The 26,525-nt window shown below is 41.3% G+C and overlaps 1 protein-coding gene across 1 annotated transcript in view; it reads right to left on the reverse strand.

The window, feature by feature from the left end:
• Positions 1–26,525, reverse strand: part of DOK5 (docking protein 5) — a 184,123-nt gene that overhangs the window by 6,891 nt on the left and 150,707 nt on the right. The window contains exon 7 of the mRNA XM_008569586.1: positions 1,612–1,732. Within this exon, the coding sequence (XP_008567808.1) occupies positions 1,612–1,732 (121 nt within the window). The remainder of the gene's footprint in view (positions 1–1,611; positions 1,733–26,525) is intronic.

Consider the following 26,525-nt stretch of genomic DNA (forward strand, 5'->3'; position numbering starts at 1 on the left):
ATACATTTTTCTTAAAAAAATAAAAATAAATGCATTTAAATAGAAGAGACTGAATACAATTAAATAATAGTTTTAAGTGGAACGCATATGACAAAAGCCATGATATAACCCAAATATTGCAAGGATTTCTAAATTTGAAATGAAAATAAATGGAATCAGTAACAACCTGATCTAACCAAACTTTCCCTCTCTGTAGGTATCTTTTGAAAGGTAAGTTTACTTGTCAATTATTTATCAATTCAGCCATTCACTCAGCTACTCATACAGGCACTCTGAATCTATTTTGCAGCATCTGCTATGTGCCATACTCTGCTAGTGAACAGAGCATGGAGTCATAAAGACTAGAATGTAAATACCCTCAGTGCCTTTTCAACATTATACATTCTTTCAGCAAACGCTAACAGGATGGCTACACCATGCAAGGTGCTGGGGTCTGAACTGATGAGGGTGAGAACAGGCACAGCTCTCCTGCCCTCCTGGACACTACTGCTTCCCACAAGAGTGAGCCATGATTCAAGTGACTGCAACATCAAACAGATAAGGGCTATAAAAGAGAGGACACATCTTCTGAGTGCCTGTCCTCAGATTTCCAAGCTAGTTGTAAGAAAGTCTGGAATCTGAAAGGGCCCTGGGGATGAGAGCTGGAGGTGAGCAGGAGTCCATTAGAACAAGGGGCAGGGGGCACAGCATTCCAGGAAAACATGTTTGGAAGAGAAGCGCCCAGCAGGAAGGGCTGGAAGGAAGGCTAGCGTGACCAGAGACAGAGAGCAGGCATGAATGGCTGTGTTAATTCATTCATCCTTGAGTTCACTTATTCAGCAAATGTCTGCACAGGGACTAGGGGCAGTCCTCTGCACGCTCTTTGAAGTTTGGTGATCTTGCATCCATCGGTGAAAGGTTCTTCGGCAATGATCTCCCATACAGGCCTGTTTGTTTGTTTATAAATGATATATGCACTAGCTATTCTTATAAACTAGAAAATGTAAAAAGGCACGTTTTAAAAATGGAGACGATGTTTAGATAGAATTTTTCATTGTTCTTGCTGTCTCCCCAGTGAGCATCCTGATTCAGGGACTACTTCTTAAAGTCATACAACAGAACCAGGAGACAGGACTCCTTGCCTTAGTCCAGGGCACTGTCCACTAGAACAGCGGTGCCTAAACTTGAGCATTCATGAGAATCACGTGGAGGTTCCTTAAAACACAGAGAGCAGGGCCCCACCCTCCGAGCTCCTGATTTCATAGGTCTGAGGAGAGGCCTGAAAATGTGCATTTCTAGCAAGTTCCCAAGTAATACCAATGCTGTTTGTCATTAGTCCACTAGACTATTTTTCGAAATCTGGACTCAGACCCTTGCCCAGACCTGTGTAGGGGTGTGTTACAAGTGCCGATTGCTCAGGAACATCCTACACCTGAAGATCTAGACTTTCTGGGGTTAAGGGCACGAGAATCTGCCTTTTAAATAATTTACCCCCAAACATTGGGATAGATGCAAATATCTGAGAACCACGGCTCTAGAAAGAAAAAGTGTCCCATGTCGTGAGGCCTAGATGGGGGCCCTGGGCTTGGGAGGAAGGAGTTGACCAGTGGGGCATGCACCCAGTGCACTTACCTTGCAGACGGTAGAGCTGGCCCGTGCTGTGCTGCCGCGTGATGTGCTGCCAGTAGGCGCTGCGCGGTAGCGGCACCATAGTGCTCAGCGAGGCAGCCCGCTCACTCATCTTCATCTGGAGCTGCAGTCAGAGGGAAGAAAGTGGTATGTCAGCAACGCTGGGGCTGAAAGAGCCTGGACCTACAGAACAGGAGAGCAGGGAGCCCCAGAACCCTGCAGCCAGACTACCTTCAGCTCACTGGGCAGCAGCCATCCTCCACCCTGCTGTCAACAGTGCATTGACTCTCCTTTGGGGAACTTTTCTCAATTCAGCTCAATCCCTCTAGTCCTGGTGGGGCTGACCTCAGTAATGGGCTGGTTGGGCCAGTGACCCCTGCCAGGCTAATAAGACACAATCCCCGGAGATATTCACTAGAACTTTTGTGGAAGAGAGAATCGGTAGAGGTAAGCTGAGGATTTGAGGCTGTTCATTGCTCTATCCCTAGGGTCTAATATATTTCCTTACACATAGTAAGTGTGCAAAAAGTACTTGCTGAATTGAATGAATGAGTGTTCTTGGGGGGCTGCTAAGAGAATAAGACACAGGACTGGAGCTTATCCTAGAACAATGAAGGGAGAATGTGACAGCCCATGGACACCGTCAGCAGAAGACAGCCAAGAAAAGGACAGGGAAATCCTGTTGGGCTCCACAGAGACCTTCATCCCACTGGAACCCAGACGTTAGTCCCAGACTTTTCAATTATATGAGTCAATTATTTCTTTTCAGTTTAAGCTGGTTTGAGTCGGGTTTTCTATCACCAGCAGGGAAAAAAAAAAAATTCCTTCTGCTTAAATGAGTGCTTTTTCTTTTCTGATAGTGAGGAAAGAAATCAATTATTTCTTTTCAGTTTAAGCTGGTTTGAGTCGGGTTTTCTATCACCAGCAGGGAAAAAAAAAAAATTCCTTCTGCTTAAATGAGTGCTTTTTCTTTTCTGATAGTGAGGAAAGAAAAGGGAAGATGTGGCTCATGATCTCAGGCAGCTGAGAGTATCTCTAAGACACAGTGCAAGTCCCCAGATCATCAGAGAGTGGCAATGGCCTACCCGGCTGCATCAGGGGAATTGACCATACGAGGGAGGTTTCAGAGAGAAAATGAGGGGTAGAATAAAAGGAAAGGTAAATGGCACAGCACCTGCAAGAAAAACCAAAGCATGCACAACCTGAAGCAGCCCTCCAGCCGTGCTCTCATCTGAGCCCTGGTCTTAGGCACAGTCAGGATACAGTTTTATTTCGCCATTGCACAAAATGTGACTACAGACGGTCCCCAATTTATAATGGCTCAATTAGGATTTTCTGACTTTATGACAGTGCAAAAGCAGTACACATTTAGTAGAAATCATACTTCGAGTACCCACACAACCATTCTGTTCTTCACTTTCAGTACAATATCCAATAAATTACATGAGCTATGTACTTTAAAACAGGCTTTGTGTTAGATGATTTTGCCCAACTGTAGGCTAATGTGAGTGTTCTGAGCACATTTAACGTGGGGTAGGCTAAGCTATGATATTCAGTAGGTTAGGTGTATTAAATGCATTTTTGACTTACCATATTTCCAATTTATGATGGGGCTTATCAGGATATAACCCCATCGTAAGTCAAAGAGTCTCTGTATTTGCAAAGTTTGATTTCCCAGATACTTGATTATCAAATAATCCACCCCAGTCTTTAAAAAACGCACTCACAAATACACATATTTATAAAAGATATTTATTAGGATATAATTTGCAATTAGTAAAAACTGGAGACAATTTAAGAATCCCTCAATCAAGTCCTGGTTAGTTGCACATAGGCACAAGAGAATACCTGGCAACAGTTAACCTGTAGATAGGAGATTTACAGAAACTGAAAAAGAACATTTATATTTTGTACCTGAAGGAGACACAGTGAGTTGCAGACCACTATACCTAGTGTAATGCCATTCTAGTTTCTCATATGAAGAACAGTGGCATTAAACACCTACCCATTTGGGTTGTATGAGAGTTTGGTAAGATGATACCTGCTTAGCCTTGCCTCGCACAAAATAGGTACACGAAAAACATGGAGATGATGGTGATGATTACTATAAATTGCAATGCCCACTTAAAGATTTTTTTTTTAAAGAAAAGTCCACATCTCATCAGCATGGTGGTAGTTTCAGTCATAATATTTGAATACACACTGAATAAAGCCAAAATCATAGGAGGCTTCACACCCAAGAGACCAAAACTCATTGTAGTTGATGAGACTCAACTTGAAAGTAAGATTATAACCATTCACTCAAAAGATTATTTAATTAATATGTGTTGCATTTGCATTTGCTGGATTGAATTCCCTTTCCCTATTATAATAGCACAATTTCTGAAATCTATCCCCAAGTGAAATTATAAAGCACTAGGTTTCAAGGGAACAATTTTTCCTAAATCTACCCTCAGATCAAAAGGTCAAAAAGCTACGTACTAAGCTAGTAGAAAAGTTCTGTGGCTATTTTTAAAATTTATTTTTAATTGACAAATAGTAATTGTATATATTTATAAAATACAATGCAATATTTTAATCTATATATACATTATAGAAAGATTCAATCAGGCTAACATACCTATCACCTCACCAGCTTATCATTGTGACTATTTCTGTATACATAAAAGTCTCAAAAAAAAAAAAAAAAAAAAATAAATTTATTTTTAATTGACAAATAGTAATTGTATATATTTATAAAATACAATGCAATATTTTAATTTATATATACATTATAGAAAGATTCAATCAGGCTAACATACCTATCACCTCACCAGCTTATCATTGTGACTATTTCTGTATACATAAAAGTCTTAAAAAAAAAAAAAAAACCTATTTCCCAGGACTTCCAGTGACATTCAACCTCATTTATATGGAATGCAAGAAATAAAAGACTGGAAAACAACTGAATTTAGAGGTACTGGTTATTTGATTTTCTCAATATGAAGAGAGTATATTTAATATAATTAAAATTTTAATATAAAGAAAACATTTGGGAAACAACTGTCACTTCAAATTATCACTACTTTACTGCAGGTATATTTAGGCAGCGCGTCATGATTTGACTGTATTTTTAGAAAGCGTATTTAGGAACAAGAATAAAATAACACCAGTGCCATGTTTTGCAGAGAATAGTACAAATACTGGCTCTCTCTTTCTTCCTCAACCCTTTGAAAGAATATCTAATCTTTCAAAAGGAGCATTTTCATTGTCTTTGGACAAAAATGATGAGAAAAGCCTTCTTGTTTAACAATGTAAAAATGTCTGAATAATTCTCTGAGGGTGAGAAGACTTGGGAATTCATTTGGTGACAAGTCATTCTTCTGTATTGCTGGAAGTCACTCTTACCCTTGACGTCAACAGCTAGTGAAGGGACAGCCTACAGTGCTCACATACGCCTCTCGTGGGAATGTGCATTAGCACCCACTTTTGGAGTAGTTAAAATTGGGTAACCAGAAACATCTGGACAGAAGAATTATAGTCCTTCTCCAATTTACAGCACCTTATACACTTCTATATAGCTTGATTTTTAAAAATAAACATAATACTTTCACATTAAGAATTCTGTAGAAATAAAAATTGCCCCAAACTACGGAATTGTAAAGTATGGGGATTTCTACTATAACATGACACAGACATTCTTGAAAAACCACCCATTCACACATTTGTGGGAAAGGTCAGGTAATGGGATGACCACTCAAAACATACACCCTTTACCACCAGAGTCATTGTTACTTCTGGGATAGCCCAGCAACTCTGGAGATTGACTAAGGGTTACAAAAAATTCAGAAAAGCGCATGGGTAGAAATGCCGGCTGGAGGAAGTCCAGGTGGTAGAGATGAAGGAAGGGTTTTTCCAAAAAGGAGGGCCCTGGTGAATGAATGCGCAGCCACATCAGCAAAAAATGAGGACTGGGCAAGCCTGGGCACACCCTCTGGCAAGAGAGCCCTTGGCACTTGTGCTCATCTCTTACCTGGAAGAGGCCCTGCTTGTGCAGTAGTTTATTAAGGACTCTTTCTGCTCCAGCACAAAATTATAATTCTATCCCTGCTTCCCTTGACTAGAAAAAATTGTTTATGAACCAATATAGTCTCAGTGTTATAATGAATCTTTCTCCAATATATCACATGCATCTGAGCTCAGTGGGAATAAAGAAATGGTGTTATAGTGGGACAAACTGTATACCATACCTGACCCACAATCCTAACCCCACACATTCTGCTAAATACATGTCTATAAAGAAGATGAACAACAGCATTGCAAATCATCCATTTTGTTTCCTGTGTCAGGAAATTTTAATAGAATCATGAAACATTGAGTTGGAAGAATTATGAAAGCATCTAGCCCAGTCTCTTGGGTTACCCAGCTGAGAAACTAAGCATCCTTGTCTAACAGTCCACACAATGGGGTACTCTGATCTTGCTTCCTCTCCAGTCAGAAGCCTCACCAGGGCCTAAACCACACCGCTCAGTCCAGCCATTACCAGTCACCCATGGAATGCCATTGCACTCTTGTTCCCAAACCCGAGAGCGCTCCCCACGTCTAACCCGGTTAACCATCCCTTCAAGAGTGTGCTTAGGAATCACCTCCTCTAAATAGTGCCCTTACAACTCTTTTTCTCCCTTAACAGGATCAGGTGCTCCTACCAGATATCTCACAGCCCTGTTCCTACTCCAATCATTTCATTGTTTTGTGACAGCTCCTAAACTAGCTTACCATAGACATAAACTACTGAAAAGCGAGATTATATCTTTTACCTCTGCATCCCCAGCACATAGCTAGGGCCTCCAGAGACTCAATAAATGTGTGATGGATGAATGAATGAATGAACCCAGCCTTTGCCCAAGTAGCAAGGAGTAGTTTACAAAAAGAAATACTAATCAACCCTGCAAATTCGAAGCACTATTAGCTCAAAACTGAATTCATGCTGAAACTTTAGGTCCATGTTAAATTAGCATGGCAGTCACAGGCTGTGGGAGCCATGGTAATAAGACTCTCCTCCACTCTGCTTTGTCATGCAGGTGATGAGAAGAAACAGGGCCTGGGAAAGATGTACTTATGTGTGTATGCACAATAGTTTAGGGCACTCCAACAGCAGGGTGTTTAGCACTACACTATTATTCTATTAGCAGTGTTAGCTGAAGATTTCACTAGGGAAAAAAGGCAGGGCCTGGGAAAGATGTACTTATGTGTGTATGCACAATAGTTTAGGGCACTCCAACAGCAGGGCGTTTAGCACTACACTATTATTCTATTAGCAGTGTTAGCTGAAGATTTCACTAGGGAAAAAAGACAAGGCTTCATGAAAGTCAAACAAATGCCTTCTTGTAATTCAATACTCCAATTTTTTCCCTGAATGGCAGGGACACGTGTAGGTCTCCTCCTAACCCAGCCTAAGAGAGTCCTGATGCTGCCCTGTGGCATGAAATAATTAACCTATGTAATTAATTGGGGTTTGAATGCACAAAAAGCATTTTGGTGCTGGGGAGAGAAGTTGACCATGGAGTAAGAGACCCATGTTACAAATTATGCTCTGCTCCATGTGAGTTGTTTGACCTTGAAGGTCTCTTTTCTCTGGAACTAAGAGACAGACAACAACCGTAAAGAATAAGCAGGTGTGATTAGTAGGGAAAAAACACCAAAGGTTTGACCAAGCAACCATTTAATAAAGAGATCAGTACTAATAGAAGAGAGCCAGGTGCTATTCATCAAGATAATGGGATAATGACCCTGAAGTCACTTCAGGATCTTTGCAGGACCTTGGCAGCACTTACTGTCATGCATCACCTCAAGTGTCTGCTTCCCACATTGCAGAGCAGCACCCTTCAGCTGCATGGCTCAAGCAGGCCCAGGTTCCACAGGGCACAAGTGGTAAGCTTTGATAGCATCCACATGATGCTAATTCTATGGATGCTCAGAGTGCATGAGCCGTGGGGACAAGGTGGCCTCCACCTAGATTTCAAAGAATGCCTCAGAGGGCCGGCCCGGTGGCGCACTGCTACAGTGCACCGCTTGGGAAGCGCGGCGGCGCTCCCGCCGGGGGTTCAGATCCCACATACAGACCGGTTCCCGCTCACTGGCTGAGCGAGGTGCAGGGAGCAACACCGAGGGTTGCGATCCCGTTGCCGGTCCCGGGCCGGTACGGGCGCGACACTGAGGGTTGCGATCCGTTGCTGGTCATGAAAAAAGACAAAAAGGAAAAAAAACCCAAATAAGAATGCCTCAGAGAGCCTCAGGGTATAGGCCAAAAATTGCCAGAGGGCAGAGCTGCCACAGAGAGTCCCCACTAGGGCAATGTCAAGTGGAGCTGTGGAAGTGGGACAGCCCCCAAGACCCCAGAACTGCAGAACCACCAGCATGCAGCCCCAGCCCAGTAAAGCTGCAGGCATGAGACTCCAGCCCCTGAGAGCTGTTGAGTGAGCTCCTCCCACGAAGTGATGGGATTGGGCTGCCCAGGACCTTGGAGTCTACCCCCACCCTAGCATGTCCAGAAGGCAGCACACACAGTCAAAGATTATTCTAAAGTCTTAAGATTTAATGATGTTTTCCCTGTTGGGTTTTGAACTTACTTAGAACCATTTATCCTGCCTATTTCTCCCTTGTGGAATGGGAAGTCTATCCTGTGCTTATCTCACCATTGTATTTTGGAAGTAGTTAACTTGTTCTGACTCCACAGGTGCACAGCTGTGGAGAGGGGAATTTCCCTCAGAACAAATCGTGCCTTGGGTATCACCCATATCTGATTTAAATAAGACTCTGGACTTCGAACTTTTGAGTTGATGGTAGAACAAGTTAAGACTTTTGGGGTTACTGGGATGAAACGAATGTATTTTGTATGTGAGAAGGACATGAGTTTGGGGGGGCAGGGGTGAAATGCTATAGTTTGAATGTTTGTCCCCTCCAAAACTCATGTTGAAATTTAATTGCCATTGTTTTAGTACTGGGAGGTGGGACCTTCTAGAGGTGTTGAGATCATGAGGACTCTGCCCTCATGAATAGTCTAATGCCCGTTATTGTGGGAGTGGGATCATTATCGTGGGAGTGGGGGGGTTTTTGCCCCCTCTTGCTCTATCTTCTCACTCTCTCCTTGCCCTTCTGCCATGTGATGTCTCCCACCATAACAATGATGCAGCAAGAAGGCCCTTGCCAGATGCTGGCACCTTGATCTTGGGCTTCCCAACCTACAAAACTGTTTGAAATGAATTTGTGTTCATTATAGATTATCCAGTCTGGTATTCTGTGATAGAAGTACAAAACACAATAAGACACTCCATTTATATAAAATGTCCAGAATAGGCATGTGAAAGTAGATCAGTGGTTGCCTAGGCCTTGGCGGGTGATAGATAACAAATGGGATTTGTTTTGGGGGTGGCAAAAATGTTACGGAATTGACTGTGGTGATGGTTTTACAAGTTCAAATATATTAAGACCATTACATTGTATCATTTAAAAGGGTGCACATGTATGGTAAGGTATGTATGGTACACTTGTATCTCAATAAAGCTGTCATCAAAAAAATCAGAGAGCAGTATGTACTATGAAGATTGTTTGAAAAAGCATGATGTGATGAGTTAGTGGGTGGCTACTTCTGGTCAAGCAGTCCTCAGGGAAGTAACATTTAAACCAAGACCTGAGTGACAACTTGCTGAAGCACAGTTCCCCATTATTATTATCATTATCAGCAACACAATAAGATCCTTTCAAAAACTCCCCAATACTTACAGTGAGGGAATGGCTGATTGCCAAGGTCCCTCCCTCACAATGATGAGAAAATCATATCAACCCTCTCGAGTGAGAAATTTAATGACTGGACCACTATGCATAGCACATCAGTGAGAAAAGAAAAGCAACTGCCCCCCACACCTGCCAACCACATTTCTGGCTTCTGTAGTTCTCACTTGGTTTGACTGACCCTAACTTGTGGCTAGTGCTTCTTTTACGAGTCTCAGACCAGGAGTGAAGAGCAGTAGCGAGTCTTAGCCTCAGTACCGCACCATATCATCCTTCTGTGGAATCCCACTGTTTTTATAGCAGAGCATTGTGTTTTGCAAAATTGAACAGCGTGACAGGATGTAATTGTTTGCTGTTATAGTCAGTCATGAGGACCATATGCCGTCTTTGTGACACCGGTCTGGACCCATTCAGAAATAAGCACAAATCATCATGATGGCAAACAGATCAGTACTTTCAGACCTAATTCCATCCTTATCAGACTCTTAAACTTCCATTAGATTGCTCCTAACAGTGACTCAAGTAAGGTTTCTGCCGGTAACAGCCAGGCATATGCAAATCATGTTGTAATTTTTTATTCATTCAACCTGGGCCCTGGAGCAACCGAACAAGGACATCGTTTTGACAATAAGATTCATCTGAGTCATAAGCCACATCCACCATGACTGAATATCTTCTCAATTTGAAAAAGTTCGAGGTTACCTCAGTTGGTTAGAATGTGGTATTATAACCCCAATGTCAAGGGTTCAGATCCCTGCACCGGCGAGCCACCAAAACAAACAAACAAACAAACAAAAAAAACACAGCTTCCAAAGCTCACCCAATTCTGATAATACCCTTAGTTTAATTAAAAAAAAAAAATATATATATATATATATATATAAACACCAAAGAATTTTCTATGGATATTTTAAACACAAAATGTGGGCAAAGTTGACTCAGAAAGGACAACTTAGTGCAAGAGAGAAAAACTGCATTAAAATGAAACCACATTGCCTACTTACTCTCCTGTAGAAATAATATTTGAAAATATAATCTACCAATGTTGCGGAACCCTTGGCCAGCAATTCTCCAGCTTCAGCAAGCAGAAGGAGGCTTCACCTGGAGGACTCATTAAAATGCAGATTCTTGGGGGTGGGGCCCAGAAATTTGCATTTCTTGACAAGATCCAAAGTGGTTTTGATCCTACCGATCCAGGAACCACACTTTGAGTACTATTGACCTATGTTGTTTGACATCTTTAGACCAATCATTCTGGGAAAAGTTTCCCACTGTTGTAAGAGCCCAGACTTGAGGTTCAGAAAATATGTATTAAAGTCTGGAAGCTGCCACTAATAACTGCATGACCCTAGACTAGTTACTTAACCTCCCTTAGTCCTTAATATGTCATCAGGACAAAAAAGAGAAAAAATGGTTTCTACTTTGCAGCTAATGCCTAGAGCATGCATAATTCATGATGTGGTTCTATAAATATTAACAATATTTATAATTTGCCCTCTATCACGATACTTACTTTTAGCAAGGGTTACTGAGCAAGGACACAGTAGGGACATTCACATTTTTTAAAAAATATCTAAATACTTGATACTGGACTATGTTTCTGGCTTGAGGGCAGAAGCTTTAAAAAGTTTTCAGACAACAACAACAAAAAATGCCAAACATAAAATCAGGTAAGTAAATTTGCTTAGAGAATATATTTAATCACTTGGTTCCTGTTGGTATATACTGAATATGATGAACAAGACTGAGCTAAGATCTTACAACAGGCATGGCATAGTGTGGGTCCTCAAGTTTCCCCCAACCCCTGCCAGGAGTTTACATTCCCCAGCTTTATCTTTGGTTCTGGGAGTACTTTGCTTGACACCAAAAAGGGGGGAGGGAGGTCCACATTTTTGTAATATTTATTACCCATTTTTTAAGATTTGCAATAAGTTATGTTCTTTCTTACTATTGATATACAGATGGTCCCTGACTTATGATGGCTTCATTTAAGATTTCTGGACTTCATGATGGTGCAAAAGTGATATGCTTTAGTTGAAACCATACTTCAGATTTTCAATTTGGATCTTATGTTTTTATTATTTTTAACTTATTACTATAAAATTGTTATTTTATTATTATAAAATAGGTTTGTGTTAGATGACTTTGCCCAACTGTAGGCTAACATAAGTGTTCTGAGAATGTTTAAGGCAGGCTAGGCTAAGCTATGATGTTCAGTAGACAAGGTGTATTAAATGTATTTTCTACTTACAGTATATTCACCTTACAAAGCATTTTTTGGGACACAACCCCATCATAAGTCAAGAAGCATCTATATTTTTATTGTGTTCAGGAAATATAGAAAATTATATAAAGTAGATTTTAAATCAGCTGTACATCCATTACTCAGAAAAAACAAAAAAAGAGAAATAAAAAGCACTTTTAACATATTAGTATATTTTCTGGACATCTTTTTAAAATATGCATACATAATGTATACTGAACCACAAAATAGATGATAGTGTATATACTGTTATGCCATCCTCTTTTTTCATTTAATATATTATGAACATATCCTAAAATTCTTAAATTCTACCCTCTTCTATAGCGTCATTTTAATGTCTGTATTGTAGTTCATTCTTTGGCTTCAATTCATTTCCCTAGCCATTTTTTATTTACCAGATGATATAATGGGGTTAAATTCTTACTCAATCTCCTTTATAACATTTTCTTTTCTGCTGATCCAGAATTTTTATTCTGGGGCCCACTATATCAATGATGTTCTGACTACCAGTTTTTAAATAAATTTTAAAATTTAATTTTAATTTTCACATCCCAGTGCATTTTAGACTGACTTAGAAATTACTTGCAAATGTTGTTGTCATATCAGAAAAGTTAATGCGTTGGTAATTGCATTTTTATTCTTAAACAAAGAAGACTTACCTTCCCATCATGCTGCAACAGACTAACCTGTAGCCATTAAAATATTTTATAAGCTTTGTGAAGAGACATAAAATGATTTTTTAAAGGAACAAAGGCAATCACTTACCTGTGCAGGCTCGCGTGGAAAGTATGTCACTGGGATGGGTTTAAATATCATCTGTCCACAATCTGATGGTTCTCAAATGTATACCATAACCCCAATCTCTCTCCTACACCTCAGACTTGTGCATTTAACAGCCCACTTCCACTTCCACCTCGATATGTAGTAGACATCTCCCATTTAACATGTACAATCGCAGCTCTTGTTTCTCATGCTCCACTCCCTAAAATCTCTTCTTCTAGGTAGGTGTCTCCTCCATTCTGCCCTGTTCCTCTGTTAACAACAGCAACAATAACATCAACCACCACCACCACCTTGAGACTGCTTTGTCTCCTCTCTTTCTATCCTATCAGACCTCTCATCTAATATTCTGGTAGACTTCTCATCCATCAATGAATCCTGTTGGCCTAATCTTCAAAATAAACCCAGAATCCATGACTTCTTCTCACTTCCATCACCCCCATCCTGGTCCACGTCACTATCCCTTTCCTAGATGCCCAGATGACAGCAATGACCTCATAACTCTTCTCGCTTGTACCCTTACCCTACTCACCCCTAGTCTTCTCCAAACAGCTTCCAGAGCGATCCTTTCAAAAGCAAAGCTAGCATAGCTCACCATTCCTCAAAACTGTCCAATGACTTCCCAACACCCCCCAAGAAAAATCCAAAGTTGTTCCTAGGGCTACAAGATCAGATAGGACCTGGCTTATAGTATCTCCTAGACCTCACTTCCTATACTCTTCTCATTTTATCTGCTCCAAATCACCAGCCTCCTTGCACATGAACATGCCACACACAGACCACCACAGGGTCTTTGCACTTAAGGTCTCCTCTGTGCAGAACAACTGGCCCTCAGAAATGTTCAAGGCTCCCTCCCACATCCCTCAGCTCTCTCCAAAAGGAGACTAGAAAAGAGTTCTCAAAGAAACCAGAAGTAATTTCAAGTCTCTAACTAGAAAGACGTATTCCAAGTATCTCATGAACAGTAAATACATTTTGAACTGAATCTTAAAATGTTAGGTTTATTTCTACAAAATCTAGACCAAATGGTGTCCCTTAAAAGAACAATGGTCGGGCCGGCCCGGTGGCACACTGCTGTAGTGCGCCGCTTGGGAAGCACGGCAGTGCTCCCGCTGAGGGTTCGGATCCCACATGCAGACCGGTTCCCGCTCACTGGCTGAGCGAGGTGCAGGAGCAGCACCGAGGGCTGAGATCCCGTTGCCGGTCCCGGTCTGGTGCAGGGGTGACACTGAGGGTTGCGATCCGTTGCCGGACACGGAAAAAGACAAAAAAAAAAAAAAAAAGAAAAATGGTCTTAGACAATAAATTTTCTTTAAAAAATACATTAAAATCAAGCATATGTTTGTGTAGATGTAATCTTTTTACCAACTCTGACAAATCTGTGTTTCTGAGGTTTATCAAATACCCTCATAAAGTTCTCACAAATTCATCATGTGTGGTTTGGTGCTGGGCATAATTTATTGAGATAAATACATTTGCTGCATTCTTTGGAACTCTTTCCGCTTGATGAAGCAGGTTCATTTAATCAATGCAAACTGCTTAAAATGCTAATCACCACACTAAGTGGCAGTAACCAGTTCCTCTGGAACAAAGATGCAGATGTTATTGAACAAGTTTTGTAATCATTGTGGGACAACCACATTGTTGATGAGAAGAGATAAGTCACCCTGAAGGTGTCCAGAGACCTGCACATCGGCTCTTCTGCCCACATCTCCCCCATGTGCTTGATTAGGCACACTCCCCTTTGCGTTACAGGAAGAATGATTTCTTAAAAGGATCTAGTTTTCTCCAATGAGAAGACTTAACAACTTACAACTTGTTCTTGCTTCCATAAGCACATGAAACTTTGTGAACACATACTGCTGATACAATGTAAAGACTGGTTAATGTCCACTATGATTAGACACATAGGAAATAACACCTGAATTGACATTCTATTTTCAGCACAATGTACCGCCTACTGTGAATTTTTGTACATGCGCATTTTGTATGTATAAATTTGGGTATGTATAAAAGGCATCAAAGCACAAAGTCCATTCTGTGCTCTCTCTAACTTCCATTCTGTTCCTTGTCTTTTGTTGACAGTCACACTTCTTAAGAGCATATATCATTTTTTTCCAGGACCAAGGGGCCAGGTCATCAGATACACTTTACAGCAGTGGTTCTCAGCATGTGTTCCATGGACCAGCAACATCAGTATCACTTGAGCACTTATTAGAAATGAAAATTCCACTACTCCTCCCCAGACCCGTTAGCACACTGGAGGTGGAGCCCAACAACCTGTGGCTTAACAAGCCTTGCGGGTGACTGGTGCACACTAAGGTCAGAGATTTCACTGAATCTTCCTTTCCCTCTCTCTCCCCGTGTCTCCTTTACTCACACCACAAACACACTGACACTCGGAGGAGGTGTCTCTGCTTTCTAACTCTGAAAAGTCTCCCACATCTTTTCCTTCCTTTCAGTTCCCATGGAGTACAAGTCCAGGGCTTTATGTTCCTGTCCTGACTCTCTGCTTACTAATTTTGAACACTGAGCCTCAGTTAACTCTTCTATGAAATGGACGTACTAATATCACCAATAAAATTTAAAGTACTCCAGTATTTTGGAAGGCAACACAGCCACACCTACTTAAATTAAAAAAAAAAAAATTATACTCTTTAATTCAGCAATCCTATTCCTGAGTTTAGAAAACTCATAACTGAAGTGAAGTTTAGAAACTTGGTTCAATGAGGTTAACAGTATATAAGAACATGCATGCAAGGATATTTATTGTAGTACTGTTTATTAATGGCAAAAAAAATCTGATATTCCCATAGACAGGCTTAATAAATTGTTACATCAAGACCCTGAGCCAGCCTGCAGTCATTGAAAGGAATGAACAAAACCAAGGTTGGCAAACTTTTCTGTTTCAGGCCAGGTAGTAACAGGCTTTGCAGGCTCTACAGTCTCTACCACTGACTGCTTGACTCTGCTGTTCTAATGTCAAAACAGCCCTGATAACACACAAATAAATGGGGGCATAGCTATGTTCTGATAAAATTTTATTTACAGAAACAGTCACATATCAGATTTTGTCCCCAGGCTGTAGTTTGCCAGCCCCTGAATAAGAGCTATGCCACATTACTTCAAACTGTTTCCATTAGGTATTTACTGCTGAATGAGAAAACTAGGGGGTAATTTTTAAATGTGTGATGTGATCACAATTTTGTATAATAAACAATGACCCCCAAACACCCACCTTTTGTATGTATCCATGTGCGTACATCTATGTGTGTATGCAAATATCAATATCTGTATAGAATTATATGGGCACACAAGAAAACATGCAAAGATACATACGAACTTCTTAAGAAAGTTCAGGAGTTACTAATAAAGGGAGAGGAGGGGGGAAAAGATGCATACTAATAAAGAAAAGAAAAAATATATAGTGCTTATCATCATCTCTATGATTATAATTTTGCAGTTAGTTACATTTTACATACATGTGTTTATGTAAAAATAAATTGAATAAGATTAAAAAACCAGTCCCTATCTCCAAGGATAGTTGTGAAAATTAAATGAAATAAAGCATGCAAAGTCTCAGCAAAGAGCAGATGGAGCTGCACGTTCCAGCTCTAATTATCTCTCAATTAGACGAAGCCTCCTAACTCCGTTTTCTGCTAACACACTCACTGCCTGACAGCTCCTGCCCTCTTCCTCACCCCTTTTGATAAATTCTGTACTTGGAGTTCCTTGGTTCATTCTTTCACTCATTCTATCCATTTATATACTCTGGGTGTCATTTTTAAGCCACTCACTATGCTAGGGAATAGAAACTTAAAAATGAATAAAACACAGTTCCTGCACCCCCAGGATTTTACAGTCCATGGCCAGAGAGCGAGTTGAAAGGCCAGCTTTGGTCACACCACCAGCTGCCTCCACAAGGCTGTGTCTTCCTCTGTGAAGGAAAGCAGGCCCTCTTCTGAGCAGAATTCTCCTTCCCGGGTGCAGAGAAGATGGCTTGTCTATGGTCTATAGACTTAGCACCTGCCATGATTCCTGGCACATAGTAGGCACTTAATAAATGTGATTGGATGACTGAATCATTAGTGGATGAATTGACAATGAATGAATGAATCGTGAATGTGAAAGAGAAACCTCTACAATCTGCCTTCCTCTTCACACTTTACCCTCTCTTACTACAGGTCAGTAATAATAACAGCTCAGGGTACACCTGTATTTAGAAGGTGCCAGGCACTGTGTCAAGAAATGATTTGCCTATCTCACCTGGAAAGGTGTGTACCAATATAATCCCCACTTTATACAGGGGGAAACAAATACTTAGGGTGGCGAAGCAAGTTGTCCAAGGACATGGAGCTGGTGAAGATGCCCAGCCAAATTCTCAAACCTGGCCTCTTACTCCAGAGCTACAATTCATACCACAATTCTAGGTATTTATTTCTTGTGGAAAGTATATAGGACGTTATGAAGACCCTAAAGGATCGGCTCAAATCTTTTCTGTTCAGTGTTGCTTTGCCCCTCACAGATTTGTCACCCCTTTTCCCCTGGGTGATGGAGCCACAAAAGATTACTCAAAGCCCATCTCTTCTGAGCACTAAGAAGCCTCAAAGCGGTTAATCTCCCAAAACCCTCAAGAGAGAGGCATTCCTTTCATTTGGAAAATTAACCAGGAATTGGGGTTCTCTCCTGGCATTTATTCTCCAGACCAGGAAGTTACAGGAGGAGAACATAGGTGGGGTTATAGTTTAACAATATAGGCTGGTAACATTCAATAAAACAAGCAAAGTGACATTTTATAAGGCAATTTAAGTGCTCCACCAACAAAGGCTTGATCTTAGCAAACATTCCTTCTCCCTACACACACTTCCCAGTATCTTTACATAACAGTCAGTAACTTGTCTGTCTTTGAACCAGCAACCTTGCTGTGTTACAATTCTTTATCTTACCACAGAGACTATACCCTGGGGGAAATTTTATGGTTTTTGCAAGGTCAACATTTTACATGTACTTTTAAGAAGTTAGACTAAAACTGAAAGTACAAGAAACTAGGTCCTGTGAAATATATTTGCTTTATAGTATACTCCACAGTTCAGAAGGATAAAAGGCACCTGAATTTTATTTCCAAAGCTGAGAGAAATGACAGCTTGCCAAAAGTCTAGGCTGCAAGGAAGTGAAAATGTCCCTACCATCTTGAGAAACAAGATATGGGAAACTCTACGAGGCCCTTGGACACCCACTGTCCCAGGGGCCTCCTTTCAAGTGGAAATGAACTCTCTGCTAAACATGTGGTCTTCCTTGACTCTCTAATGAAACTCGTCCTCATGGCTGCCTAATCCTGATTCCAGCTCTGACAGATGTTTGGCAGGAACCACCCAGAGAGCTGTCTTTACTTCCAACTCCTCTCTCTTGTTCTGACATTTGGAAGAAAAGTGATGGGTATTTCTGTCATCAAACTGTTACCAAGATATCACAGAATATTATGGAACTGTCAAGGAAAGAGAGTGAGCAGAGGCTTACATCAGTGTTACAAAATACAGGAAAAAGTGTATAAGAGAGAAAGACTGCCTCTCTGCTTGGGAAAAAAAATGCAGAAAGACACTAGTTAGTGAGCAGAACTCTGGCTAGCACAATGCCTCCATTGTGGCTTACAGCTTTGACAAAGCAGACTGTTAGTGAAATCAACCATTTGGGGCCAAATTTCTAAGTGCAGCTTTTTGCTGAGTACCAGATGCACTCAAATGGTTATTTTCATGGGGAATGAAAGTGATTTGCATCAATTTATTCAGAACCATCTGAATTCTCAGCTACGTGCATGAAACAAAATCATTGCTCCCTTTGCTTCTGGTAAGTTTTATGCCTCCTTACTAAAGAAATCCTCTCCCCAACCAGTACATCAAAGAAAAAATGTCCTCAAGGACTGTGTCTTCCATGGCCTCTTAAAGCAGACCTGCTTGAATCCTGAGTCTTGTTTGGGCATTGGAAGAGAATTGGATTTGGTATCCTGGCTTCATTTTTCTTTTTCTCTATGCTCACAAAATATCCGATCCCTATGTTGTTCATTCAACAAAACTTTAAGCCCTATGCCAGACTCTGAGCTTATTACAGACAAGTGGAGCCTTTTCCCTGCCTTCCAGAGGCTTACGGCCTCGAGTGGAGCTGCCACTCACTCAGAGGTCAGCTTTTAAAGTTAATGCATAAGGCAAAAAACTACGTGGTCAGACTGACCCTTCAAACACCAGGTTCACACTGGGATGAAAGCAGGTGCTTTTGTGACGAGATGCCGAGTACATGCCAGAGCCAAGGGGCAATTCATGCTTCCTGTCTTATGCCCCCTGTAGACACAAGGTGGGCTGGTGGCCAGAGTCACCTGCACCATGTTAATGTGCTGTGCTTTGTTTCATTGCACTTTGCTTTGCAAAGCAGGTAGAACTAACTGTGCCTATTTACAGGGTTCCTGCTGAGTGCTAGGTTCCACCGTAGCCCCATACAGAAGGCAGGGGCCTGGATTCCTCGTCTGATACGGTTATGCCTGCTCCATTGTTTGACACTGCACAAACATCATCAGGGTCTTAAAAAAACAATAGCTCTTGGTCCCATCACCCAAATTCTTGGTGTTGCCTGTTCATATGCCTATTGCTTCAACTTGAGTCTCTTTCTCCTGGCTCATCCTACACTGGTTTGTGTGAATAAAAATGGAATCATTATAACACTTCACATTTGTTGAACCTGCCCCCTCTCAGTGTCTTACTCACAGTAGCTCATGTGAACCACCTAACACTGCAGGGCATAGACACTATCATCACCCACATATTACATGTAAAGTAAATAAAGCAAAAAGAGCCAAGTTGCACAGCTTCAGAAGTTACATTCAATCCCAGACACTGACCCATCAAATTCTAGCCCAGATTTCAAGCAGAACCTGCCTCTTTTTAGAACAGGTTTTCAACCTTGGCACTATTGACATTTGGGGCCAGGTTATTCTTCATTGTGGGGGGCTATGCATTACAGTATGTTTAGCCGGCATCCCTGGCCTCTACCCACTAGATACCAAAAGGACCCCCAGTGTTGACTTCAAATACTGGCAAATGTGCAAAAAAGCATAATCACTACCCATTGAGAACCAGTGGTTTAGGGTGACTGACTACATATCCCAGTTTGCTTGGTCCCATCCTGTTTGCACCTGCTACCCAGGCATTACTCTTAATCAAGGCTGGCTTCACGGGGGCACAACCTATGTGGTAGCACAGGACCCCGTGCTTAGAAAGGCCCCACAGAGGATTTGATGCTCTGTGTCTGCCATTTACAAAATGGCAGCCCTGCACTTTCATTTTAAACCAGCCCTACAAATTACTTAGTCAATGTTCTTCTTAATAAAGTCCACTTTCACTCTCAAAAGTGTCCCAGCTTAGAAAAAAATTCCCACAGTCACCATTTTGATCATACCTAACAGAGCCTTTAAAAGCTTGCCATGCAGTTTTTGCTTTATTGACTGAAAAACACGAGAGTCTGGCTTTCTCTTCTGTAGCAGACTGTCCAGCTGGTTTCATTCAATGGGCGCGCTTACACTCACACATTTTGCATTTTCCACCATAAACTCTTGGATGCAGATCTAACCTGACATTTTCCCCAATAAGAGCCAGCCTTTGCAATCAGAGCTATGGCCATAATCTTCAATAAAAAGACATATCAGAGAAATAAACGTCTTGGAAAAATATAAGGAACAAAAAGGGGCTTGTTACAAACTCGAATACCGACACGGGTCATACAGGTGACATACATGAGTAAGCCTTCTGGTTATTGAGACAGCAAGAAATTATAAGAATTATGAAAAACTAAAGAGCATTCACTATCTCAAAAGAGCAGTGGCTATTCAATTTTAACTCGGGCCCCATATTATCAGATATTCTCACTTTTGAAAAGAATAGAAATCTGTATTTTATATGAGATCTCCCATGTTAAACATTGGGAACTAATTTAATTTTTTGAAAAAAAAAATTATCTGAGCCAATACTTTGTAGACCAAACAAAAAGTGGTCTGTATATACCAGTTCATATCACCTCCCCTATAATCTTTGATAATCTTAACTCCTTGTCCCTGGTCTAGCCATTTGAGACATCAACATCGTTTCCTTTCTACCTAAGGTTGAGCCAATAGATACCTTTTCCTCTCTCTCTTGATAGTTACATAAGGGACAAGGACTTGTGTTTCATGCTGGGACGGGTCAATACTTGTACAAGAATCTATGAAGTGGCCAATTTCCAGGTCTGCAGAAACCATCAACTGGATCTCCCTCAAATGTGGAAACCTATAAGGTGAAGTTGGTGACAATCATCATGGCTCCACCTCTGAATGCCCCATCCACGTTGCTTTCTGGTTGTCATTTGCTGGTCATGTCTGACATTTCTATATCATCAACAAAAAACCATGCAGGACAAATCATGTGTCTGCTGCAGTAACCACAAGCTGGAACCCCTTTTGCATGATGTCTGTGTGTCTCCAAAAATGACTGATTCTAGTTAAAACCATAAGTGGCCTCTCATTTAACTGACAGGTATTTGGGATTATTGCTTTTGCCTTTAGAAAACTCCTAGGAGAAAGTGAATCCACATGGCTTGGAGAAGAGGGACTGGTTCAATAAGTACATTTGTATCTGCAGTGGTCAGGAAACTACAGCCTGCTGGCCAAATCCCAGTGGTCCGTGTTCGTATGGCCCAAGCTAAGAATGGTGTTTATAAGTTTAAAGTAAAAAAGAGACGGAAGAGGAAGAAGAGACGGAGGAGAAAAGGAGGCAAGGAGGAGGAGGAGAAGCAGCAGAATCCACACATGTAGCATGAAGCCAAAAATAGTTACTACCTGGTCCTTTACAGAAAATGTTTGCCAACCCCTGGTGAAGATGAACAAGTCATTTATTTCTTAACTTCTCAAAACAGATAAGAAACTGCACTGGGTTGATTTCATTCATCTCACCGTTCTCATCACCATCCTAATCTCTATCTTCTCTGGCACGATTGACATTGGGAAACTGGGTGACTTGCCAGTGTCCACATGGTCAACTAGATGCTCCTATGATCCCGATCTCAAGGAGCATCTTCAGAGGAGGAACCATTCATGGCATGAGCTGCTGACTTGACACCTTCAGGCTTTCAGTGTACTGTCTACTTAGGGAGCCACCATTTTAAATATTAATATTAGTGTTAGAATTTATGAGCAAAGCTACAACCTGTTTGCAGCATTCAGTTTGTTCCCTTACCATGAACTAAACAACAACCCTGGTGCAGTGACAGGAGCTTACAGCTGTGGGAGGAGTTGTATAAGGTAAGGCAGTGTGGTGGATGGAATTAGAGGAGAGTTTGTCTCTGCTCTCTCTGCTCTGCCATTTCACAGTGTGATAACCTGTATCACTGAAGTCACCACCAAGACCCTCACCAGATGTGTTCTCTGGACTTTGGACTTCTGAGCCTCTGAAACTGTACGCAGTATATTTCATTTTCTTACAAAGTATCCAGTTCCATGTATTTTGTTATAAGCAACAGAAACGGACTAAAACAGGCAGCATTTAATAATCAGGCGAAAGTACTATTAAAACATACCACTGCACGTTGTAAGTTATTATGTTGTTACAAAAGACTGAAAAGGAAGGGCTCAGATAACGAGATTTTTTTTTTTCCTAATATACAGGAACAAAGTCATAGCAAATTTAAGGAAGAAACCTGAGTTTCATCTGAATCTATCTTGTATGAATAAACAGTTCAGTCTATCCTAAATGTCAATCATTAAATGTGGGTTAATTCCATTTAGCTTATTGTAATATGTAAAGAATTCACGCTGAATGATTTGTGACTTAATTCAGTTCATTTAATTTTAGCTAAGTAAGTACAGCATGGTGCTCAAGTGTGGTCACTGGAGCCAGCAGCCACCCGGGTTTAAATCTCAGCTCCATCACTTTCTTTTCTTTTTTTTTTTTTCCTTTTTTGTCTTTTTTACTGACTGGTAAAGGGATCGCAACCCTCGGTGTTGTGCCCGCACCGCGCTCAGCCAGTGAGCGGGAACTGGTCTCCACATGGGATCCGAGCCCTCGGCGGGAGCACCGCCACACTCCCAAGCGGCGCACTCTCCAGTGCGCCACCAGGCCGGCCCAGCTCCATCACTTTCTGTGTGTCCACACTTCAAACTCCTTAGCCATAAAAATGGGACGATGGTGCCCACATCAATAGAGCGTATTGGAGATTCAATGTTAACACATGTTTAGTGCTTGAGATAGTGCCTGGCACAGAGTAAGTTGTCAAGGAATGACAGACATACTGTCACCAACAGCAGGAGCAACAGCATGGAGCTTATGCTTGCTCGTGCTAAAGCTCAGCTCAGGCATACCTTTATCTAAGAAGATGTTCTTGACCCTTATCTAAGAAGTGTCTTGACAGACACTCTATTTATAGCTCTGAAAATTTCCCTATCAATGGGCTGGCCCGGTGGCGCACTGGATAAGTGCGCCGCTTGGGAAGCGCGGCAGCGCTCCCGCCCAAGGGTTCGGATCCCACATACAGACCGGTTCCCGCTCACTGGCTGAGCGAGGAGCGGGGGCAGCGCCGAGGGTTGCAATCCCGTTGCCGGTCCCCGGTCCGGTAAATTTCCCTATCAAGCATTTAAGCTCAACCACATACTTTAAAAAAATTATCCTTTATCATGCCTTCTTACACATTTGTAGTGGGAGAACCCTCTCTCTCTCCCACAATTGCATCAGTTCAGTTTGCCATATGCCAGAAGTTCAAGCACTGTTTACTTCTATAAGGGTAGTTATGCAGATATTGTTTAAAAAAATCAAATGGAAGAGAAAGACATAAAGTGGTATATACAAGTCCCTTCTCAGATGCTCAAACCACAGTCTTCTTCCCCAAAGGTAGCCAACACTAACATGTACATCTGTATCCTGCCAGAAGTTCATTTTCTGTGCTTACAAAAGCATGTGTGAGTGTCTCAGAATCTGCCTATTGTTCTGCCCCATATTCATTCATTTTCTTTACACACCTTTGATATTACTATATATGACTCCCTTTATATAGTCATTACAATATCTGACTTGTTTCTATTTCTTGTTAACCACCTTCATATAATTGCTGTTATATCATGTGCCATAATAAACTCCTTTTTACTGGACACTTAAGCCCTGTCTAGTTATTTCTGTTATTACAATAAGCTCCCCAAAGATGGGATCTTCATCTTCCTCAGACCATTTCCCCAGCACCTCATATGCTGTCTAGTCGACAGCAGGGCTCAGCAAATATTTGTTAAAAAGAGGAATGTAAGAATGAAGGGAAGACTGACCTCATGAGCATGTGTGTACGTATCATCTTTCTCCTAATATAGGATATCTTTAGAGCAAATTCCTAAAAGTACTATTGCTGGGTAAAAAGATGTGTGAACTTAACTTTGATAAACAAAGACTCCCAGTGTGCCCTCCAACAAGACCACAGCAAATTGAACCCACAAAACTATATCGTCCCATGTTTTGAGAAGTATAAATCAGAACTTTTACCTAAATTTTAAGCTCTTTTAAAGATGCAAAAGATTTTTTATGATTTATTGTATGTTATAAGATCTGCCACATTGCTTTGCAAGTAGTAGATAGGTATTCCATATAAGTTTTTTGAATGCCAGGATATAAAAAGGGTCTAATTCAAAAGAGGGGACAGATGATAACTGCTTTAAGCAGTACATTAAAAGAAATCAATAAGTTAACCCAATTAACCAGAGCTCATAAACAGAAGAAAAGGTAAAAACATCTTTTGCAGAGGAAGGGGTGGGGACAGTGGGGGATGTTAAGTTGTGAGAAGAATGTTGATACATATAAAACCCACCACACAAGGGTCTATTTCAGAGTCTGAATAATGAAGTTGATTCTGATTTCTTCGATGCCCTCTATATTTTAAAAAATGGGTAGCATATTGCTTTTAAAGTTAGGTTGAATATAAAATAATTTGATTTCAAGAATTGTGGAAGAATGCCATTTGAATTCTACAAATTCAGGAGCAAATTTTATTTGTGAAACCCACTTTGGAAATAAACCAATCCTTTCAACAAAAAAACAAAAAAGAGGTGATGAAGGACAGTTGAGATTTAAGTCTCAAACCTGTGTGTAGTCAGGGCTTCAGAGCATGGGGTGAAAGTCACTCTGGGGCCTGAATGTCACCTTCAGTGATGCTCCACTTACAGGCCCTGAGAAACCTGCTAAATTGCAGGGATTCTTCACCTTGAGGCTCTTGCCTTGAAGGAAATTCTAAAAATGGCAGGCCCCGTCGTGGAATGAGGAACATCCCACATATTGCCACTCCTTGTTCCAAAATTAGACTTTGTCACAGACACTGATCTCAAAGGTAGCAAAAATAGCCAGCCGCCCAGGGAGCACCCGAGCTGTCTGGCCATCTTTCTGCTGCTTCTCCAGCAAGGCAGCTGGCAGCTGGTGAGCTCACCACCCCTCTCTCTCAATAGTTAGTCCTTCCCCAACACTCCAGCCCCCACCTCCTTCTCACACCCCCTGTAGAGTGAATAAGCATAGTACACTGAAATTAAAAAATGGCAAGGTGGGGGAAGAATTGTAAAAGATAAGATTGCAATCTGGTGCCAATACTACTAAAAGAAATGGGATTTCCTTAAACAGTGATTATTTTTAGATGTAAGTTGATAGATGTTTCTCAAAGGTGCTCTGATATTCGAGGTAATTTGACTATGCTAAAATCGTGCTCAGTGGGGACATAAGAGCTTTAAAACCCTTCTAGGGATTGTGGCTATAGGCAGGGGTTTAGTGAACAGATAAAACCATCCTTCATTCCTGGCTCCATAGTAATGAGCTATATAGCTGCAGGCAGGGGACTTCAGCACTCAGAGTATCACTTTCTCATCTATGTGAAATGGACAGTGATTCCTTCCAGGTCAGCAACCATAATAAGACATTCTCTCCCATCATATGCCCTATGGGAGCACGGACCTTGCATGTCTGTTTACCACTGCATTCTGCAGCCCAGAATGGAACACAGTAGGTTCTCAATAAACATTTATGAATGAATGAAGGAGTGACTATGAATGAATGAATCCACCTCATAGAGTTATTGTGGTGATAGAGAAAAAGCAAGTAAAGCATCTAGCACATTGCAGGAGGTTTGATAAATGCTAGTGGCCAGCATTATTACTAAAGAGCCTGGCATGTAGCAGATGTTCAGTAAATAAATAATATCATTAGCAAACACAATGTTACAAATGTAAAAATCAAAGCACTAAATAAATATTATTTCAAAAGTTTGCATGGCGCAGGGGCAGCAGACACTAAGGTGGCCTCATGATCTCCTCCTGCTATTCATGCCCTTGTGTGATCCCCTTTCCTCAAGTGTGGGCAGGACTTGTGAGTTGCTTTTAATCAAGAGAATATGACAGGGTGGGATGTTACTTCTATGATTACGGTACATAAGATGTGGCCTCCACCTTGCAAAGAGACTGTCTTGCTGGCTTTGATTAATCAAGTTACTGTGCTGGGGATGCCCATGTGGCAAGGACCAGACGGTGGCCTCCTTCCAGTAGCCAGCAAGGAACTGAAGCCCTCAATCCTACACCCTCAGGGAGCTAAATTCCACCAATAACCATGTGAGCTTGGAAGTGGATCCATCCCCAGCCTTACGTTTAGATGAGACTGTAGCCCCAACCGACACTTGCATTATAGCCTTGTGAGACACTGAAGCAGATGGCCCAATTAAGCCATGCCCAAACTCCTAGCCCACAGAAACTATGAGATAATAAATGTGTGTTGCTTTAATGGTGCATAATTTGTTACACAGCAATAGAAAATTAATACATGCTGTAACAGAGACATCAATAGGCCACAGCTCAGTAGCAGATTCCCAGAGAAGGATCATTTGCTGAGCGTAATAATAGAAAATGGTAGGGACTGTGGAGAACTGAAGACCCCCATTCTGTCTAAAGAGGGCAGACACTGCTGGGCTATCTATTTGTATCGGACTGCTGCCATATTGGATGTGAGATGAGGGTTGCCACATCTTATCTCTTTCCAAGATAACACAGACATCAGAGTTTTACGTAAAACCTCTTAATTTTTTT

This window comes from Galeopterus variegatus, unplaced genomic scaffold, assembly GCF_000696425.1.
Source record: "Galeopterus variegatus unplaced genomic scaffold, G_variegatus-3.0.2 Scaffold514, whole genome shotgun sequence".
Lineage (NCBI taxonomy): Eukaryota > Metazoa > Chordata > Mammalia > Dermoptera > Cynocephalidae > Galeopterus > Galeopterus variegatus.